This window comes from Dipodomys spectabilis, unplaced genomic scaffold (genome assembly GCF_019054845.1).
Source record: "Dipodomys spectabilis isolate Male_0828 unplaced genomic scaffold, ASM1905484v1 ptg000399l, whole genome shotgun sequence".
Lineage (NCBI taxonomy): Eukaryota > Metazoa > Chordata > Mammalia > Rodentia > Heteromyidae > Dipodomys > Dipodomys spectabilis.
In genome coordinates, this window is record NW_024871076.1 from 306,067 (window position 1) to 326,801 (window position 20,735).

The window sequence follows — 20,735 nt, forward strand, 5'->3', positions numbered from 1 at the left end:
ATTGTTTCTAACACATTTATAAGATTATTTCTTTGTTGCCTTGTATGTCCTTCCCCCACAGTATAACCCATGCTTTCACTGTATTTGATGTCGGTATAATTTGTGGAGGGGAAGGGGAAAAACAAGTCGCTTAAATAGGGATACAGGTGGACCCATTGCAACAATGAGAAGTACAAGTCGTTATGTTGAAAACGAACTTTACAACTTTGATGGGGGGGGCGGGGTGGATGGGGGGGGCGGGGGGGAGGATGGGAAGGGATGTGAAGGGTAAACAAAGGAGGAGACTACAATGCTTGATAAGAAATGTACTCATTATGTTACCCATGTAATTGTAACCTCTCTGTACAGTATTTTCACAATAAAAAAATAAAAATTAAAAAAAGAAAAACTTATAAAGATGGCAAGCTTTGAGAATTTAAGGTGTAAAGGTAATGCAAATGGAAATAAAGCATAACAGATATATTCTGCTATACCATAAGAAAAAATACTATGATAAATTTTCTTTTTTTTTCAGTTTCCACAAATCATTGGTTTATTAGAAAGTTCCTTTCCCTCATTTTACAGCATATATATCTCTATCATATGTGATAAAGTTAAATACAATCTGTTATGCTTGTAAGTAAGGATAGGTTATCTTGTTTTATGTTTTGGTTTTTTTTTTCTAAGTTTTAAAATTACTGTTTTGGAAGTTGAAGAAAACTGCCCCCGGGAAGGCAGAGAGGCAGCGAGAGTATGGCTCAATCTACAAGCACTATGATAAATTTTCTAGCCAGATGAACATCACTCAATCAAGGGGTGGTTCACTTGGGAGAAATGGGATCCTATTAACAGAAGTTGGGAAACAAGACTAGATCCTGTTCATGAAGCCACAGAGGCATGACGTCATGGGGTGAGTTGTGGTGTGCCAGTAACCCAAAATCACTCCATGGCTATGAAAAGCCTCAGGACCAAAAAAAAAAAAAAAGAAAAGCCTCAGGACCTGGGACTAGTAGCAGCCTCATTCAAGGTTGGAAGACTTTCCAGTGTAGGTTGGGAGGGTCCTGGCATTCTCCCAAGCCCACTGGACAGCATGGGGCACACACTTTAAGAAAGAGCTTAGCTCATCTAGAACACAAACCCCAGAAGAAAGGAGAAGGAATACAAATTTGTGTTCTTTGTGATGGAAGCAGGCAGAAGTCAGGGCACTATGCAGAGAGAGCACTGCTGCCCAGGCCTGGTGATCACAGCAGCATTGCAGAGATCGCACCAGCAGAGGGCACCAGACACAGCAGAAACACAGCCCAAGGAAATCAAGAGTGTTTATAGTTTTACCATTGCTTTCAGAAAGGGGACCTATGCTCCACACACCACAAGCATGCACTTCAAGTGGTTTTGTGGAGGCAGGCGTATGGGGAAAAGCTAAGTGTCATTGGGAAACATCTGGAAATGCTGGGGCGGCCAAGGAAGGAAAAGTTGAAAAACCCATTAACTCCTGATTTCATACACACAGGCACCCCTGCATCCCAGAAGTACCAGGAGCTGAAACAACAGCATGGGGGGGGGGGGGTCTGTGATGGACTGGCCATGGCAAGCTGTACCAGGCACTCTTTCCAACTGCAGTAGCAGCCACATCCCTATGGGGAGTTGATGGAGGGATCCACTGTCCCATTCCTGGATCCCACCCAAGGTACAGTGGGAGGTGGGGTAGAAAGGACACGGACATGGACACGGACACACACACACACACACACACACACACACACACACACACACACACACACGGCAGCTGAAATCTTAGTCTACCGCTAACAGTGCTTGGCATCCCAAGAAAGAAAGAAGGCAGTTTGCCAGGAGAGGTGAAGTTTCAGAATGTGGCACAGGGCAATGGCAGTATTAGTGTGGTGCTGATGCATTAGGTGTATACAGATGAAGGGCAGAGAGCCACCTCCTGTCTCCTGCTGCCACTCACTCAGGAACATTCAGGACACCTTCTTTCCTCCCCAGGCCTCCAGTCAAGGAGAAACCTTTATCATGAGATTCCACTATACCTCACACTAGGCTGCTGCCTTGCAGGGAGTTATTTTCTCTTCAGGCTCTCAACATTCATCTTAAAATCAACTTCTCTGTCACCATGTCCTGTGGCCCGTGCCCGCAACCCCTTTCATGAACTAATTCTGAGCCTCTGTCCCTACTTCTAGTAGACTCTGAGGAGTGTACCAGTCAGGAAGCATACACCCCAGTCAGCTGGCATTAGGGGTACACTTTGGTCTTTTCCTCAGCACAGTTTGTCAACTCAAGGACAAGAACCATGTCTCTTTTTGCCAATCAAAGCACACAAGTTTATTGATGATACACACAGGTGCAGACTTGGGTGCAGGAGGTTAAGTCAGTAAAATGGCCAGGAGGGGAGTGAAGATTTGAATCAATAGGCTCACCATCCACCAGCTGGTGTGGAAGAAAGGAAAGGAAAAGACTTAATACTAAGCAGCAGCAAATGCATTTTCAGCACAAGCTCCCATGTGGGTTTGTTCTGTGCCCAGTGACCCCACTTAGATAAAGAGGCCACTGTGGGCAAGGACAGCACTATGGATGCTGTGGTTTGCTGTCCTGGTCATTGGTCCCTTTACCTCAAGAAGGTAAGTTACAAGGCAGGAAGTTACAATGTACATTGTCTGTGTCCTACCCAGCCCAGAAGTTACTCAAAGCTGTGTGGCAGCCGTGCCGGACCAAGGAGACAATGATCTTCCTGAGCCACTGGAACTTTTGCCCAAGCCCCTGGTGGCTGGCTAAGACTACACCTTCAGGTGTACCCATTGCAGACTTTTTGCTTTTGATATCTGTAAACCAAAGCCAAACAGGGCTCAGGTGCATTCAGTGCCATTCTGTTCCAGACTGCCACTTAAGGGAGGAGGGTTTCCTGGAGAATCTGTCTGCTGCCTCTTGTAATAGAGACAGCCAGGACTGAGCACAGCATTTGGGCACCTAGCAACTCCCCTGCCAGGGCTGGCTTTTCAGACAAAGCCATCAGCAGTTCCAAAGCCTGAACCTTAGCACATCTAATTCCCTCATAAATCAAAGGAAACTGCAAGTCTGAAACGGACTTGGCAAGCATGTTATTAATAACTGCCATGCTTATTAACACATGTAATCCAGCCTGATGCAGAAGTGAGTTGCAGCATTGTGACAGAGTCTCCCTATAAATTTCATCGATGTACATCTTAATGTGACCCTGATTTTCAGTACTGGCTTTCATGTTATTTGGGGATCCTGGAGCCTTCTCCCTGACAGTGGAATGGACAGTGGAGATTGTGTTTCCATTGACAGAGAGGTTGGCCAAGTAACTCTTGTCTGCATGGTTAAGTGGAAAACAAGCATCCTTCATCTCACCAAGAAACATTTTTCCCTTAATGGAAGGACATTTTGAAAGGTCAAGTATACAACTGAAATTTTTATAGCTTTGAGTACTCCACGTATTTTTATGCTCATAGGGGAATGGCCGCTGTTTTATTGGATGTGCTCTGTTGACCTTGCCACCTCCTGAGGGTCTGTCCTCAGAACCACCTGGGGCCCCAGGTTCATTCCAATCCCCCTCCTCACTCCAGGGCCGAGCCATAGGTGTTAAATCAAACCAAATTTCCTGTTCTTCCTCATCCAGTTCGAGATCATCATCCCATTCATCTTCCTCTTCTTCCTCCAATTTGTCACTGTCCTGTCTTCCTATTGTCAGTTTGTAAACACAGTAGCAGGCCCCAGCCCCAATTATCAGTCCTGCTGCCATCCAACCTACTTCCCGGGCCCGGCCCATGCTTATGTTCAAGCTGACCCCAAGGCTGGAGGTGAAATGACCTGTTTGAAGGAACACTTAGAGATGGGGTGAATAATGGTTCAGGGTAGTTATCATCAGACACTCCTAGGCTGCTTCTGTAGCTCTGATGTTGAATCTGTAGATGAGAAAAAGTATTAGGGCTTTGAATTGTGTCTGGATTTGGGCTTCACCATATAGATTAGAAAGATTTTGTTGTTGTTGTTGAGAAAGTTATATTACTAGAGAGTGATTCATTTGTTCTTTTCTGTCTTCCTCTATTAACACCCAGTATTCACTTTTTTCTCTTCTAGTACTCTCAGAGAAGGGCAGGAGTTGGGGGACAAGGAAGTTTGATCTTCATGTAGCCTTCTTCACCACATTTATCTCCCATCCTCTCCCCTCCATAAGCAGTCCCTGTAACCAACCTTCACCAAAGTCTGGTGAATTGCTTCTTCCCTTGTTTTCTGTTAGTCTTCACTTCACAATGATAGATGGACAGAGTCTGGCAGAAGGACAAATGAAAAAGGTAGATAGCATTGAAGAACTGAATGTGGAGTTGGATGGATCTAATTACATTGATCATACAGGTCCCAATTTGCTGTTTTGAATTTTAGGCCTTAGAGTTAAAAATATTTCTTACACCCTCCCTACTTTCCTCACTCAGGCTTCCCCACCCCCCCTCATCGTCCGCCATTTCCCCAGCAAAGGCCGCCACACCCCTTTCCCTGCACTGAAATGGGAGGGGGGTGTGAAGAAAGAAGGGGCCAGGAGAGGGCGACTTGGACCTTGCCTGCACAGAACCCAGTCCCCTCCCCAGCGGCCCCTACCCAAAGTCCCAGGCTAATCCTACCTCTGACTCTCCTCTGCATGGTTCCAATCAAGGTACTTTTGATTCTTCTCTCGCCCACTTCGCCGCGACCTACAGACCTGCAAACAGACAGGGGAACACGGGGACGGAGTGCTTAGTGGACGGACCAGCACCCCGATACCCCGTGCCTGGATTGTGGAGCTTTTCCTCCCATGGATTCTCTGTAACCGTTATCCTCTCCCCTTAGTCCCACCCGAAGCCCGACACTTCTCTCTAGTAAAAATGAACACGGGGTGCTGTGGGGGTGGGGAGAAGGGAAAGGTATTTAAAAAGTAAGCGAAAAAGAGACACCGCTCCCATCAACCTGAACTTGCACCCTCGTGCTTTTTGGTCCGGTCCCATCCCAACCTCCTTCCAAGCTCACTCGTACCGACCTGTACTGTCTGAGCTACTTTCCTTCTTGCTGCACACGCCTGCAGAGTAATAGGCAGCTGGTACCCAGACGGAGGCGACTAGCAGGACTTCTGCTCTAGGAGGTTCTTGGTCACGTGACAGCCACGTCACCGGTGAGCTCTGGCCCCCAATTTCCACTCCCATAAGCAGTGCGGCAGGCGCCAGCCTGTCCTGTACCTCCTCAACATCTCTCTAGGCCCTGTCATTCTTTTCCTCTATAACAATACCAGAAACCAGAGGTGACAAGATCTCTCTGATGTTTGACTTTCTCTAATTATAGGAAGGGGGTGGGGGATCTTTCTCCCAGGTCTATCCTGTTTGTTCTCAAGGAATTGTCTCATCGTTTTTCTTTTATCTGAAACTCTTGCATGGCTTTCCTTAATTTATATCCCCTTCAGTTCAGTCTCTGCACCAAAATTGGGGGAGGGGAACAGCAAAGAAAGTCCAGGCAGTAGTGCAGCTTTTAATTATATTTTCTATCTGTGTATGTGCTTCCATCTCTTTATTGATTCATTCAAGCTACACTATTTTGCAAGTAAGATGCAATAAAGCATTTTCCACTTGGAAAAAGAATTCCAATCTTATTTTTTTTAATGTATGTAATAAACATTTTCTACTTATTAAGGAGACTTCATTGATTTGGCAAAGTTAATTTGTACCAAACAGTACTATTACAATAGTATATTCAAGTTTAAAAAAGACATACTCTTACAAACAAAACTCATTTGCTTTGTGTATGATTTATAAATTGATGGATAAATAGATCTGTAGCAAGAAAGTGTTCTAATTATATCCATTTTCTATGAGAGAACCACTGTCCCTTTCTTTCTCTTGGCTGAACTCATTGTAGTAGGTGTCAGATGACAGAAATTGTGTAGAAAGCAGCTGGATGGATTTCACTCTCACTTCAGAGGCTGGACTTTATTCACACTCCAATGTCAGATGAATCTTAGTGTGTCAGATGAAATGTACAAGTTAAGAACTTCACATTTTAGTCTTCATTTCATTCAGAGGGCTTTATTTAAAATATACTCTGAAGTTTCATTATGAAACCTATAAATCACCCTGAAATTACAGAAGTCCCTGTTACTGCTTTGATAAAAATGAGGCTTAAGCCAGATACCAGTGGCTCACACCAGTAATCCTAGCTACTCAGGAGGCTGATATCTGAAGATCATGATTCAAAGCCAGCCCAGGTAGGAAAGTATTAGATTCTCATCTCCAATAAACTACAAAAAATCCACAAGTAGAGTTGTGGCTCAAGTGGTACAGTGGTAGCCTTGAGCTAAAGAAGACCAGGATAGCACCCACATCCAGAATTCAAGTCCCAGGACAAACACACAAAAAATGAGTCTTAACAATTGGACATATCATTCCATCTGGACGCTAGGGGTGTCTGCCATTCATCTGTCACCATAGCAGTGGACAGTATTCAGCATTTTCCTGGGGTAATGAGGATGAGGGTCTGTGTCTGTGTATGCCTGTGAAATGCTGTAAAACCTCCGTCATTCCTGTCTCTCTCTCTCTCTCTCTCTCTCTCTCTCACACACACACACACACACACACACACACACACACAATACAAAGGGAAGGACAAAGTACAGGATCCCAAGTTGTCATCAGGAAAAGAGGCCTTTTCCTTCCCTGCCTTCCCTCCTAACCTCTCCACACCATCCACACTCAACGCCTCAGTTTGATCATGGAATTCAGGGATGAAATGCCAGAAGTTAGCCCCTAGATACCCAACTGTGCCCCTTGGGCATCATACTCTATAAATATACAACCTCCAGGAAGCCTCTTTCTTAGAGTGTAGAAATATGACACCCCAGCTGGAGGCCATCCCTGTGAGGGGCTCTAGTGTGGAGGAGGCCCTTTCCCGAGGTGAGCTAGGAAGCCCACAATTCCTTGCTGGCAAATTTCAGAAATCTAGACTATGTCACAACTTTCTAAACTTCCCCAATCTTTTATAGTTTAAACTGACCAATCAATACCATATTCCATTTTTCTAAATCTCTACTTCGTTTGTTTCTCCATCACTCCCTTAAAATTGTCCCTTTCTTGACCATGTATTTACCTCTATTAGACATGTGAATTCTATTTCTGAAGGTTTATGAACAGAAAGCTCCAATTCAGTTGCTCTTCATTCCCTTTCTTTGGCTACTAGATACTTCAGTGTTTTTGTTTATATTGAAGATATATATATACATATATATATATATATATGTATATATATATGAGAAAGAACTAAAGAATATGTAAAACTTGACAAAGATAGATGCTTCCTTGTATTATGCATAATTTTATAATACAGATTCATTTTCAGGACATTCAGCTTACAAGGAGAAAAAATTTACTCCTATTTCTCCCCACTATCATAAAATGTCTCCTCTTTCAGTGTATCCTCCTGGTCTGCCAGATCTTTCCTGGTTTCAATCCTTTTTCTCTCTAGAACATCCCTAAACCTGTGGGTATGATATCCTACTCTGATCCATAGTTTCTACTAATGAGGCTGGTGACTAACATTTAAATACTGTTTTGCACTCCAGAAACAAATGTTTTGAAGGACATGTTATATGCCTGAAATACCTTGTTAAAATTGGAAAATGAAGATGTTTAAGCAAGTCCTGAGATTATTCTATTAAAAGTTACTGAGGCTGCAAGAATTAAACTTTTCTGTGAAGTTAGTATCACAGAAAAATTTTTGGCTTAGTGTTGGTCACATCTGCTATGTGAATTACAAAGTATGAAAGCAAAAAGGCATCAGTGGATGGTGAACCTAATGGCATTATGGGAGGTGAAAAAATAAATTATGAAAGATAAGTATCTCGAAGAGATATATTAGTTTTTTATTATGTTAATTGGTTTTATTGTACTGTGTTTTAGTTAAGGTTGTCTGATTTCAGGCCATGGAACTAAATCTGGTTAATACAAGGAGGGAACACTAAAGACCAGAATCAGCTCTGATGGGTCTAGGTAGGAGGAGCTGATAGATGATCTTCTCAGAATGTCTTAAATCCACTGACTTTCAAGCTTTTCTCTTCCGGCTCAAGGTTCAAATTTTACTAAAAGAACTTTTGCTTGGTCCACTCCTTTACTGGCAAACAGAATTTGTAAAAGGCACTTCCTCCTTTTCCAGGAGTGAAATGTGAATTGTTTCAAATGTTGTTGATTTGTACCAGGCCTTTAACTATTTTATGTATTACATCTTTGTCTAGCTACAACTGAGGTGCTGGTAACCTTTCTACCACAGCATAACTTAGTTGTAATTTCCACATTACCTGAACATTAGAAAAGTACACTTATAAGATGACATACATAAGGTTGTCTTTTGTATGTGTATACATGTTGGTGCCAGGGCTTGAACTCAGGGACTTGCATTCTCACTAGTTGTTTTTTTTTTTTTTCTCACAGTTGGCATTCTATCACTTCTCTAGTGGCATTCTAGCCACACCTCTAGTCTGACATTTTACTGCATAATTTCAGATGGAGTCCTGTGGACTTTTCTGCTTGTGCTGGCTTCAAACTTTGATCCTCCAGATCTCAACTTCTGAGTAGCTAAAATTATAGATGTGAGTCAACAACACCAAATTGTCATTTAAACTAAGGCCACCTGGTTCTCTTGACAGAACTCTGCAAGGCTGAGAGTGCAGTTCAGAGTCTCAGCCTCCATACTGTATGCTCTACCCTGAATTTTGTGTGTACACTGAGAACAGATGCCTCTGTCAAGGAATGACTCTCATTCATAGAAACCTATATACATCTAGGTGGGAACACTCAACCCTATGAGGCTCTGCATTCCTTCCCTGTTAAGTAGGCCATAAAGAAAGCTAAGTTTCAATGAATTATTTACCTTGAGATATACAACTGTCAAGGCTATTAAAAGGTGTTTCCCAGTCTTAGCTGTCGATTATTCCTGGCAGATAAGAAGACTGCTAGGTAAACATACAATGAAAGCAAGAACATTGGTCGTCTTAAGAAGTAGCTTTTAGCTGAAGAAGCTTGAATACTTTTTAAACACCATGGGGCTGATTTTGCCAAGGAAAGCTAAATGTTTCCTTCATCTAAGCCAATACTCCCTCTCCTACCAACAGTGCTTCCTCTGACTCTCTGTTTTTGAATATATATCCATATTTGAAGAAGCCTCTTTGCTGCACATGATCATTCTCTAAATACAGAATTGTATAACTGATTTGGCTTCTGTTTGCTAAATTTTTAAATCATGTCCTGGTATTTCCTCCCAGCAGTGACATTGATGTTATTTTTTTCCCTGTAGAGATTTACCTGTTTCCCAGACTGTCTGGTCTCTTGATTTACTTCCATGTTCTCTGTAGATTGTCAAGCTTATAGTCAGAGATCATATCCAAACTATTAGGAAATATTTCACTGATGATCCCATGTTCTGGAAAACAATTTTACCTTTTGTATTGTGTTGTTTCTGTACTGTATATTTTTTACGGTTATTTGCTTGTAAGCAACTGAAACTGCTCCTGGTTAATGTGAAACAATGTAGGAACATAATTATTTTTATCTCTTTTCCTATTAAAAATAAAGCTAAATCACAAATGTGTTATTGAGCTCATCCAACCAGTGAAATGACTTCTCATGATTGCTAGATGCCAAGTTCAGCCAAGTATATCTTGATCTCAATGTTCTTCCAATACCTATCTAATTTACAGTTGATAGTCACTACTTGTACCTAAGTCTATTTTGTGTTGTTCTTTGTATATCTTTGTGCCTCTTTATCTCATATGTCACACATACTGATTGAAGATGTGATTTTTACTAAAGTTTTTCTGCTAAGACCTCAAACCCTCTTCCTTTTTAACTGTCTGTTGCTCTCCTATTCAGAAGGTTGGTCTAGTCAGAAGATTTACATATTCTCAGTCATACTGATTAGCTCATTCAGGGTTTATGTTAGGTGCTAGGCTCCAAAAGACATTAAAATTATTTTGAGTGAAGTAGTTAACACTCTCCTGCAAGTGAGAAATGTGGGACTTTCAGAGGCCATCACCCCACATTGCTCTCCCACCTCCACTCTTGTTTGTCCTAAAATGTAATTAGCTTTACGGTATTTTTCTCTTCATAAGCAAAACGTGGGCTGGTGGTGGGAGAAGGCAGAACAAAAAGAACGAAAAAAAAATATTAGGAGAGTAAAACTATATCCCCATTCCAGGTTTCTTTTTTGATTGCTTGTTCATATCAGATGTGAGACTAGATTTCAGAGGAAATAGACATTAATAGCTGGGAGTGGGGGAGGTGGAGGGATAGGCTGCTGTCCCAGGAGACTAGGGAAGGAAGAGTCAATTTTTAAAAAAAAAATACAAGTGACCAGTAGCCTCAGGGGAAGATGATGTCCCGCTCTGGTAGCAGAGCAAGCGAAACACAACTTACGGAGGGAGAGGGAAATAGTGAGAAAGAAGTAACAGGAGTAACAAGGCCTAGTATGGGGCAGGGAAGAGAGGGGGCGGGCCCTCTTCTGCCGCACTGCTGGTGGGAGGGGAAATTGGGGATCCGAGTTGGTGGATGACGTAGCTCTCACGTGACTAAGAGCTGACGTGTGCAGAAGTCCTTCTTGTCCTGGTCGTTTTTCCCGTCTGAGTACCAGCTCCCTCTTGCCCAGAGGACAGGCGGGCCTGCGGCAGAGGGAAGGAGGAGGAAAAGGAAATTGTCCCGGATCCCTGCAGGTCAGTGCTTGGGAGATTCCATGAAGTGTGGGAAGGAGGGGTGGACGGTGTAGGGCGGGGACCGTTCAGGTCCTTAAGGAGCCTCGGTCGTTTCTCCCACTTACCACCACTTTGGAAGACATATGTCCCGCCCGCAGCCCATTACGATGCTGCGAAGCGGTGAGTAGGGGGTATTTAGGCAAGAGTCCAGAAATGAGGAGATGGAAATTTGCTGCGAGTTTAGGCCCTCAATCCGGAAAGGAACTTGTGGCCTGGGTGTTGGCCCCCATTCCACCAAGACAGTGCCTGTGGGGAAAGGCTGGAGATGAGGGTTGGGGACGCAAGTTGATACGTGGGAGAGGGGTTAGAGGGGTGGGAAACCTTTGACAATCAGACCTTCGAATTAGGAAAGAGTTTCGTTCTCTGGCGACGGGTCTGTCCGCCAAGTACAGAGTAGTGGCTGCTTCCCCGAGCTTCTGTCTGTGGCGGTGTCTTCCTGACCATGGTTTTGTGTGAAGTGGGTCCGAGCCTCTCTCGGGTGGCCAGTTTTTCCATAGGTTGCCGTACAACGCCAAGCAAGAGAAGAGGAAGGAAATTAACCACAATCAGTGAAGGTCAATTTGAGGGTAAGATCATCTGGGGACCCTACGAAGGGCGGGGGTAGAAGTGAGTGAAAACTAGAGACGGTAATCTAGATTCAGGTCTGAGCCTCAATGTGTTTCTGGCACTATCCGGATTGTGGCGAAATGGCGTGCGCTGTGTGTGTGTGTGTGTGTGTGTGTGTGTGTGTGTGTGTGTTTGTGCACGTGGGGGTAGGGTGGGGAAGAAGGAATGACAGCAGAGAAACCTACCGGATACTTTGTTCATAATCCTCTTCTCTCAACAGTACTTAGTCCCCCATATTTTCGATCTGTCATCCGGTAGGTCTTCTGTAGCAGGTGGCACCGATTGAAGCAAGGAAGTTTCACAGAATCAGCAGAGGTTAGTGTGGGCGTGGGGGCTGCCTGGAGTGGGGGAGGGGTTAGAAATCGTGCATAGTTTTGACTGGCTCGCCTAATCCTACTTTATTTCCTTATGGACCGCCATTTGAGGGATGAAGGGGTGGGGGAGGAGGTTTGTGCATGTTCTGGATGGTATTGAGATTAAAAACAACAACAACAACAAAAACAAAACAACAGTCAAAAAAATCTTGACGACTGCCTTGGGGAATTAGGAAAGCAGCAAATACACAGTCAATCCATCAAGTGTTCTGATCTCACTGGCTCTGGTCTCTGCAAATTAGGAAGGTTGTTGGGTGTGGCACACCTCCCGGGAAGGGAAGGAGGGCACACTGCCTTTCTCCAGGAGGTTTGTGTAAGGGTGCTACTCCTTAGGGACATCTGAAGTTGAAGTGACTGAGAACTAAAAAGAATCTGAAAGTGGTCTGTGAGGGATTGGGAAGGGGGTGGGATGTCAATAATCTGTATTTCCTATAGGACATTCTATTACCATTTTCTTGTGTTCTGTGAATCTCTGCATGGAGCATTACAAAGAGAAAAGAATTCAAACTCTGTTTCTTTCCTTTACTTCTAGATCCATCTCCAGAATCAGTATTGTGACCTTGAAGTGGCTGAAGAACATCACTCTTCTCAAGCCTGCACTCAGGCCCACAACCCCCTTCTCTTACTCAGAGTGACTACTCCGTTTCTTGGTCCCTGCTGTTGCCAGGGACGATTGCATGGGCTACGCCAGGAAAGTAGGCTGGGTGACTGCAGGCCTAGTGATTGGAGCTGGAGCCTGCTACTGCATCTATAGACTGACTCGAGGAAGAAAACAAAGCAAGGAGAAAATGGCTGAGGGTGGCTCTGGGGATACTGATGATGCTGGGGACTGTTCTGGGGCCAGGTATAATGACTGGTCAGATGATGATGATGACAACAATGAGAGCAAGAGCATAGTGTGGTACCCTCCTTGGGCTCGGATTGGGACTGAGGCTGGGACAAGAGCTAGAGCCAGAGCAAGGGCCAGGGCTAACAGAGCTCGACGAGCTGTACAGAAACGGGCTTCCCCTAATTCTGATGATACTGTTCTGTCCCCTCAAGAGCTACAGAAAGTACTTTGTTTGGTTGAGATGTCTGAAAAGCCTTATATTCTTGAAGCAGCTTTAATTGCTCTCGGTAACAATGCTGCTTATGCATTTAACAGAGATATTATTCGTGATCTGGGTGGTCTCCCAATTGTTGCAAAGATTCTTAATACTCGGGATCCCATTGTTAAGGAAAAGGCTTTAATCGTCCTAAATAACTTGAGTGTAAATACAGAAAATCAGCGCAGGCTTAAGATATACATGAATCAAGTGTGTGATGATACAATCACATCTCGCTTGAACTCCTCTGTGCAGTTGGCTGGACTCAGATTGCTTACAAATATGACTGTTACTAATGAGTATCAGCACATACTTGCTAATTCCATTTCAGACTTTTTTCGCTTATTTTCAGCAGGAAATGAAGAAACTAAACTTCAGGTTTTGAAACTTATTTTGAATTTGGCTGAAAATCCAGCCATGACTAGAGAACTGCTCAGGGCCCAAGTACCATCTTCACTGGGTTCCCTCTTTAATAAGAAAGAGAACAAAGAGGTTATTCTTAAACTTCTGATCATTTTTGAGAACATAAATGACAATTTTAAATGGGAAGAAAATGAACCTACTCAGAACCAGTTTGGTGAAGGTTCACTCTTTGTCTTTTTGAAAGAATTTCAAGTGTGTGCAGATAAAGTTCTGGGAATAGAAAGTCACCATGATTTTTTGGTGAAAGTAAAAGTTGGAAAATTCATGGCCAAACTGGCTGAGCATATGTTCCCAAAGAATCAGGAATAACTTCTTTACTTTGTAGTTTAGAAGTAACACACATTGTAAACTATTCCTTTTCTCCACCTTGTTTATATGGCAAAGGAATTCTTTCAGCTGCCAATTTTGACTAATGAATACCATATTGTATCATCATCGCTGATATTTAACCAAGTTGGTCTTCAGGTTTAAGCTGGGTGAATGAATATCACTACTTGTTCTGAAAACATGTTTGTTGCTTTTTATCTCGCTGCCTAGATTGAAATATTTTTACTATTTCCTCTGCATAAGTGACAGTGAACCAACTCATCATAAGTAAGCTCCTTTTTGTCCTTTGCAGTGATTTAATTTGTGCATCATCAATAGACTTGTGTGTTAATGACAGAAAGGGAAAAAAAGGAATAGAGAAACTATCCTTGTCCTTTGGTTTATGGTATAGTTGGAGAGATAAGAAATAAACAAACCAAAAACAAACAGAATATCTAGAGCATGCAGTCATTGTCAGATGTGTGCCCTCAAAGCCCAGATGAAGCAAAGCTTCTGTGGATGCACAAGTCAACTAAAGCTTCATGGAGGACATGCCATTGAAAATGAGTTCCCAGTGGGGTGGGGGACTTAGGAAATTCCAGGCTATAGGAGTCAGGGGGAGTAATGTGAGAAAGATGTTGAGATAGGAGCCTTCTTCCTGTGGCAGGCAGAAGAGCAGTCTGCTTAGAGTGGAGAGTGTGGGAAATAGGATTAAATGAGTTTGCAAAGTGAGGTGAAGTCAATTGTGGATGGGTGTTTGAATATTATCCTACTGAACACCTAGCACCATTAAATATTTTTGACTAAATAAGTATGATCCGTATAAATGTCTCCCTATCTCTCCTACAGTGCAGCATCAAGGATGGTGCAGCAAAATGCACCTTTTCACACTCTGATGATGGCGATTTGGTAATGTGCATCATTAAGCCTTAAAATATGTAAACCTTTAGTCCTAAGGAAGTAACAGAATACTTGGCCAAAGATTCTATGTGCAAGACTGTTTCACATCAGCACAGTCTAAGGTAGTACAAATTGGAAGCAATTTCAGTGTTTAGCATAGTGCATTATTTAAATAAATTTAGGAATGACCGCAACATAGGACATGATAAAGATGCTGATGGAAATCTATACTGCCAGGGAAAGACATTCATCATGCATTTTTAATTGAGAAAGGTAAGTTAGATAGCAGTATTCATAGTATGATTTTGTTGGGGGGGGATACTAAATCATCTTTAAAAAGATAAAAAAAACTATGGAATTATATACAGGCAAATAGTAACAATAATTATCTTTGGATAAAGGATAATCAGTCATCTTTACTTTTTTACTTTTTCTTAATCTATATGTTCTTATTTATCTAAAATAAATATTAATTTTTAGGAAATGTATGAGAACGAAAACTATTGGGAATGAAGCAGGTGATTAATTTGAGAAGAAAAAAATATTTAGACTGAAAATGAGGTGGGTTTGAAGTTTTACCTTTGAAATGATAGATGAGTGGTGAAGGGCTCATTACAAGGATTAAATGAAATGATAATTACAAAGTACTTCTACTATTCTGGCATGTAGCAGTTAAGAAAAGTGAATAACCTTAAGTATCTAGAATGTAGGGGTGATAATTTTTTGGTTGACCTTTGTTTCACTGGGGCATTCTGCTATGTTTCAATGTCATTTAATAAATAATAATATCAATAAAGGTTAACATTTATTAAGTGATTGCTGTGTAGAGTTCTGTCATTCCTGCAAGGAAATTGTTAGAATGTCTCATAGAAGTAATGTCTCCCCTCTTCTCTAAGAACTCAAAGAGTTTTCTCAGTCATGAACTCTCCATCCTCCACAATATATTGCTGATTGGTTGGGGATGCTAGCCTGCTTTGTATATATGGAACCAGGATAGGGTAAAATTTTCTGTCTGGTTATTATCTCACTTTCCCCTCTGATTTTCATTTATGTACTCAGATCTTTAGTAGACGAAAGAACCAGGGACTGTTTGACTTCTAAGTTGTGAGATATGTTCTCTATTAAATACTTATGGGGACTCATTGGATACCATTTTTTTTTTGTCGGTCGTGGAGCTTGAACTCTGAGCTTGGGTGCTGTCCCTGCGCTCTTCAGTTTAAGGCAATCACTCTACTGCTTGAGCCACAGCACCACTTCCAATTTTCTAGTGGTTTATTGGAAATAAGAGTCTCATGGACTTTTCTCCCCAGGCTGGCTTTGAACTGCGATCCTCAGATCTCCGCCTCTTGAGTAGCTAGAGCCACCGGCACCAGGCTTTGGATACACATTTTAAGAATAGGAAGAGAGAAGAGGAATGAACTTTTTTTTCTTATTATTAGGTGAAAGGAAAATTGTGGGGAAGTTTTAGATACATGTATGCCATTCAGATGAGAGTGCCCTCATCCATCTTCACAGAAAAAGACTAGTCTTCTATCAGAAAATAGTTTGTAACTGAGAACTTGGGAGTGGACACAAGGGGCAGACTCAGAGTAGAGGGCTGCAAAAGAGCAGTGTAAGGGGTCGTGGAAGCTGGAGAGAGAAACACAGAATCAGACAATATCTTTTATATACTTGTACTATCTACTTATATGTCATGTATCTCAAAATAGATCACAATGTACACAAGTTTTCAGAGACTTATTTTTGGAATTTTCTTATCTGAAGCCAATAATAAATATCCATTGGAAACAGTTGAGAAAATAGAATCACTGAATATAAACCTGTCTCCTAACACAGTTAGGAACTCCAGCACCTAAAAAATATTGAGATCATGTTGAACTTGATGCACTGAGTGACTTTTATAGCTGGGGAGAAAAGAAGGTTAAATTGAGTAATGGAAATCAGTAGTAGACACAGGACTGACTAGAATCCATTTACTCCTCTCCCTGACTCACTTTTGCCTTTATTTCCTCCCTCTAGAAGACAGTTGGTTGTATTTCTGGGCTTCTGTATCTTTTCAGGTGACTGCCTAATTTCTATGACACTGTGCTATGCGTAGGGGACATTTTATATAGATTATATATATAATCTATCTGTCTATCATAATTATTAATGTTGTTGTCACAATATGACTAGTATGACTGGATGCCTAGATTCTTTTTGGAAACTTTTTTGAACAGAATTGAGACTAAAGGAAATCATTCCTAATTTCTTGTCCTATGTGCTTCTCTGTGTACCTTTCATGTCCTCCTCTCCAGCTGATATTTTTTTTGGGGGGGTCTGGTCATGGGGCCTGAACTCTGGGCCTGGGTGCTGTCCCTCAGCTCTTCAGCTCAAGGCCAATGCTCTACCACTTAAGTCACAGTGCCACTTCCGGCTTTTTTATGTGGTGCTGAGGAATTGAACCCAGGGCCTCAGGCATGCAGGGCAAGCGCTCTACCCCTGAGCCACCTTCCCAGCCCGTCCAGCTGGGAAGCAAGTAATATGGTCTTTCAGGCTACTGTGTAGAATGTGTGGGGTACGGCCAGACTATACCCACATGTCCCAATGTTTCACATAGGAGGTGTCATTCTCAATTATTTTGGTTAGATTACAGTTATAGAATTGTGGCTGTGACTGTGGTAGTGCATAGGGACAGGGAAGAGGTAGTATCTTCTCTTTAGAGATGGTATTAGAAACTCAGTTTTGGTTTTATTCTCAACCTAACAGCTTTTAGGGTCTATTTCACTTCAAATGTATTCAAGGGTAATTTTATAATGATATATTTGTTTGTTGTAAATTGCAACTTACAACATAATACTTCAAAGCCTGGTTTCCTTTTCTTAAAAATTTATATTTTATCTGTTTTCTTTCCCAAAAGTATTTGAAGTGTAGGTTAGGCAATTTGATAGGGTTCTGGTAAATTTTATGTTTACGATTTGCTTTGGCTAGGTTCCCTTGAGAATCACTTTTAAAATACTGATTATGACTATTTTCAATGCTACCTTTTTACAGTAACTTTACATTGTATCCCTGGCTGAATGAAAGTTTTCTCTGTTGGGACTGTGGCTCTATCTGGCCGTTAGCCAAAAGCTGTCTGACTGCCATTGTGGGGCCTCAGTCTGCCCTGCCTAAAGGCGTGGGTAGAAGCGGGATAAAGGCTATTTCCTTCTCAGAGTGATAGATACATGCTTCACTTCTCCTTCGGGGCCTTGTCAGACCTGTGTTCAGGCTTGGACATATCTATGTTTGAGGAGGAGTGTGGCAGGAGAGAGGGGGTAGAGGAGAGGAGGGAGGAAATCCTATTGCAGGGGCAACTTAATCCTGAAAAGTTTAAGCACATGTAATTTGATCCTCCAATGAGAGTGGGCAAAGTGTTACCCTCTAGCCCTGTTGACCATCAACACTGTAAAAAGTGAAAAAGAAGCCGGGCGCTGGTGGCTCACGCCTGTAATCCTAGCTACTCAGGAGGCTGAGATCTGAGGATCGCGGTTCAAAGCCAGCCCGGGCAGGAGAGACCATGAGACTCCTATCTCCAATAAACCACCAGAAAACCGGAAGTGGCACTGTAGCTCAAGTGGTAGAGCGCTCGCCTTGAGCTGAAGAGCTGAGGGACAGCGCCCAGGCCCAGAGTTCAAGCCCCACGACCGACAAAAAAAAAACACACACACACACACACAAAAAAAGTGAAAAAGAAGGTACACTATAAGCAGCTTTGTTTAGGCATAGAGCCTCCTTGTGAGGCTTGCAGGGAGCATAAGCATGTCATCCAGTGGAGTGGAACATCTTTGGGAGGATAAAAGCCAGAATGATAATTTATGTTACTGTAAGAAATAGAATTATCAAGTAGATCAGATTCTTAGAGATTGCTGCTCAGCACGTTCTCTCCCTAAGGTCGATCTAGATAAGAATCCAAATGATCACTGAAGATTGTTTAATGTTTAGAGGACCTGGTCAACTCAGAGAGCAGGTGGTGCAATGGACATAATAGACCCTCGTATATCTATCTCTGCTATAGAAATTGACTTGTTGCTAAAATCTAGCATTTTTATTTGAGAGTTAGAATACATTTCTCCCTGGACATAGTTGTAAATTTTGTCTGTCTAGATGGTGTATTTCTGGGCTTCTGTATCTTTTGAGGTGACTGCTTAATTTCTATGACACTGTGCTGTGCGTAGGGGACATTTTATATAGATTATATATATATGTATATAATCTATCCATCTATCATAATATCTATCATAATAGTGCAATTTTATTATTACTAATAAAATATATGAACAAATTAACCCACACACATACTTTTTGAGAAATGCATACTTTTTAAAACAATGTGAACCATTCTTTAATTTTTTTTTTTTTTTTTGTCGGTCATAGGGTCAGAACTCTGGGCCTGGGCACACTGTCCCTTAGCTCTTCAGCTCAAGGATAGTGACCTACTACTTGAGCCAAACCGCCACTTCTGGCTTTTTCTGTTTATGTGGTGCTGAGGAATCGAACCCAGAGCCTCATGCATGCGAGGCAAGCACTCTACCAATGAGCCAACTTCCCAGCCCCAATTCTTTAAATTTTTAGTTGAAAAAATGGTATATATTTTTTGGGTGCAATGTGTTATTATGACAATTTGTACATTGCAAAATAATTAAAACAAGGTCATTAATATGTACATCATCACACACAGTCATCATTTTGGTGGTGAGTACATTTAAAAATCTAATTTTCAGTTAGAATGAACTTGTGACTTTAAATGAGCATCATTATTCCACAATACTGTGAAATTCCGGAAATTATGTAATCACTTAATCACAATCAAAAAAAAAAAAAAAGAACCTCGGGGAAGGTAGGGAGGGAAGGGATGGTAGGGGGAAAACAATGGAGGGGGTAACAATGTTCAAGAGGAAGTATACTCATTACCTCACTCATGTAACTGTAACCCTCTGTATAGTATCTTTACAATAAAAAAAAATCTAATTTTCAGCAGTATTGGGATATACAGCCCATTATTATTAATTGTAGTTTTTAGATACAGTATAATAGAGCACTAGAACCAATTCTTCTGGTCTAACTGAACCTTTATACCTTTTACTTAACATTTCCTTTTTCTCTTTTGTTCACCCTCTCAATTCCCAGGCCCTAGTATCCACCATTGTACTCTCTCCTTAGATGAATATGACATTTTTTAGATCCCATATAATAAGGAGATGCTTTGTTTGCTTTTCTGTGCCTGGCTTATTACACTTTGTATAATATCCTCTAGATTCATACAGGTTGTGGTCATTAACAGATTTTTCTTTGCTTAAAGGTTGAATAGTATTCTATTGTCTATATAAATAATATTATCTTTATTCATTCATCTGGTCATGAGCCTTTGTTTCCATATCTTAGCTATTCTGAATAATGTTGCAATAAATATGAAAGTGCAGATGTGTTTACTAAATACTGATTGCACTTCCTTTGTGATATACAATACACCCAGAAATGTGATTTATGCATTATAGTATATAAACAATGTGATTTTTTTAGTTTTAAGAAATCTACCACCAAAATGGCAGTAGTAATTTCCATTCCCACAGTGTTCAAGGATTCTCTTTCCCATATCCTCACCAATACTTTTTTTTGTCGGTTGTGGGTCTTGAACTCTGGGCGTTGGTGCTGTCCCAGAGCTCTTCAGCTCTAGGCAAGCTTTCTATCACTTGAGCCACAGAGCCCAATTCTGGTTTTCTGGTGTTTAATTGGAGATAAGAATCTCATGGACATTCTTGCCTGGGCTTGCACTGGCTTTGAACAACCATCCTCAGATCTCAGCCTCATGAGTAGCTAGCATTACAGCCATAAACCATTGACGCCTGTTTTTCTCATATATATATTTATATATATATATATATATTTTATTTTTGGGTCCGGTCGTGGGGCCTGAACTCTGGGCCTGGGCGCTGTCCCTCAGCTCTTCAGCTCAAGGCTACCGCTCTACCACTTGAGCCACAGCGCCACTTCCGGCTTTTTTCTTTTTGCTTATGTGGTGCTGAGGAATCGAATCCAGGGCCTCAGGCATGCAAGGCAAGCGCTCTACCACTGAGCCACCTTCCCAGCCCTCTCCAATATTTTTATCTTTTATTTTTCTGGTAATAGCCAATCTAACAAGTATGAAGTGATATCCCATTGTAGTTTATTTTTTTATATTCTTGATTACTAGTGGTGCTGGAACCTTTTCTTTGTATATTGGTTGATTGTTTTGTGTGTTCTTTTGAGAAATGT

At 41.7% G+C, this 20,735-nt stretch overlaps 2 protein-coding genes across 4 annotated transcripts; one reads left to right on the forward strand and one right to left on the reverse strand.

Moving 5' to 3' along the window:
• Positions 1 to 2,294: 2,294 nt before the first annotated feature.
• Positions 2,295 to 5,105, reverse strand: Armcx6 (armadillo repeat containing X-linked 6). 2 transcript variants are annotated; one of them, XM_042667402.1, is made up of 4 exons: positions 5,027 to 5,105; positions 4,635 to 4,711; positions 4,210 to 4,286; positions 2,295 to 3,920 (listed from the first exon to the last, which is right to left on the reverse strand). In XM_042667402.1, exon 4 carries the CDS (start codon positions 3,782 to 3,784, stop codon positions 2,879 to 2,881), a length of 906 nt encoding a protein of 301 aa, XP_042523336.1. In that variant the 5' UTR covers positions 3,785 to 3,920; positions 4,210 to 4,286; positions 4,635 to 4,711; positions 5,027 to 5,105; the 3' UTR covers positions 2,295 to 2,878. The 2 variants fall into 2 exon arrangements, with proteins under 2 accessions (XP_042523336.1, XP_042523335.1); XM_042667401.1 differs by having other exon boundaries at positions 5,001 to 5,081.
• Positions 5,106 to 10,588: 5,483 nt separating this feature from the next.
• Positions 10,589 to 15,278, forward strand: Armcx3 (armadillo repeat containing X-linked 3). 2 transcript variants are annotated; one of them, XM_042667388.1, is made up of 4 exons: positions 10,589 to 10,729; positions 11,255 to 11,334; positions 11,595 to 11,689; positions 12,281 to 15,278. In XM_042667388.1, the coding sequence occupies exon 4, from the start codon at positions 12,426 to 12,428 to the stop codon at positions 13,563 to 13,565; it is 1,140 nt and encodes a 379-aa protein (XP_042523322.1). In that variant the 5' UTR covers positions 10,589 to 10,729; positions 11,255 to 11,334; positions 11,595 to 11,689; positions 12,281 to 12,425; the 3' UTR covers positions 13,566 to 15,278. The 2 variants fall into 2 exon arrangements, with proteins under 2 accessions (XP_042523322.1, XP_042523323.1); XM_042667389.1 differs by having other exon boundaries at positions 11,633 to 11,689.
• Positions 15,279 to 20,735: the final 5,457 nt, after the last annotated feature.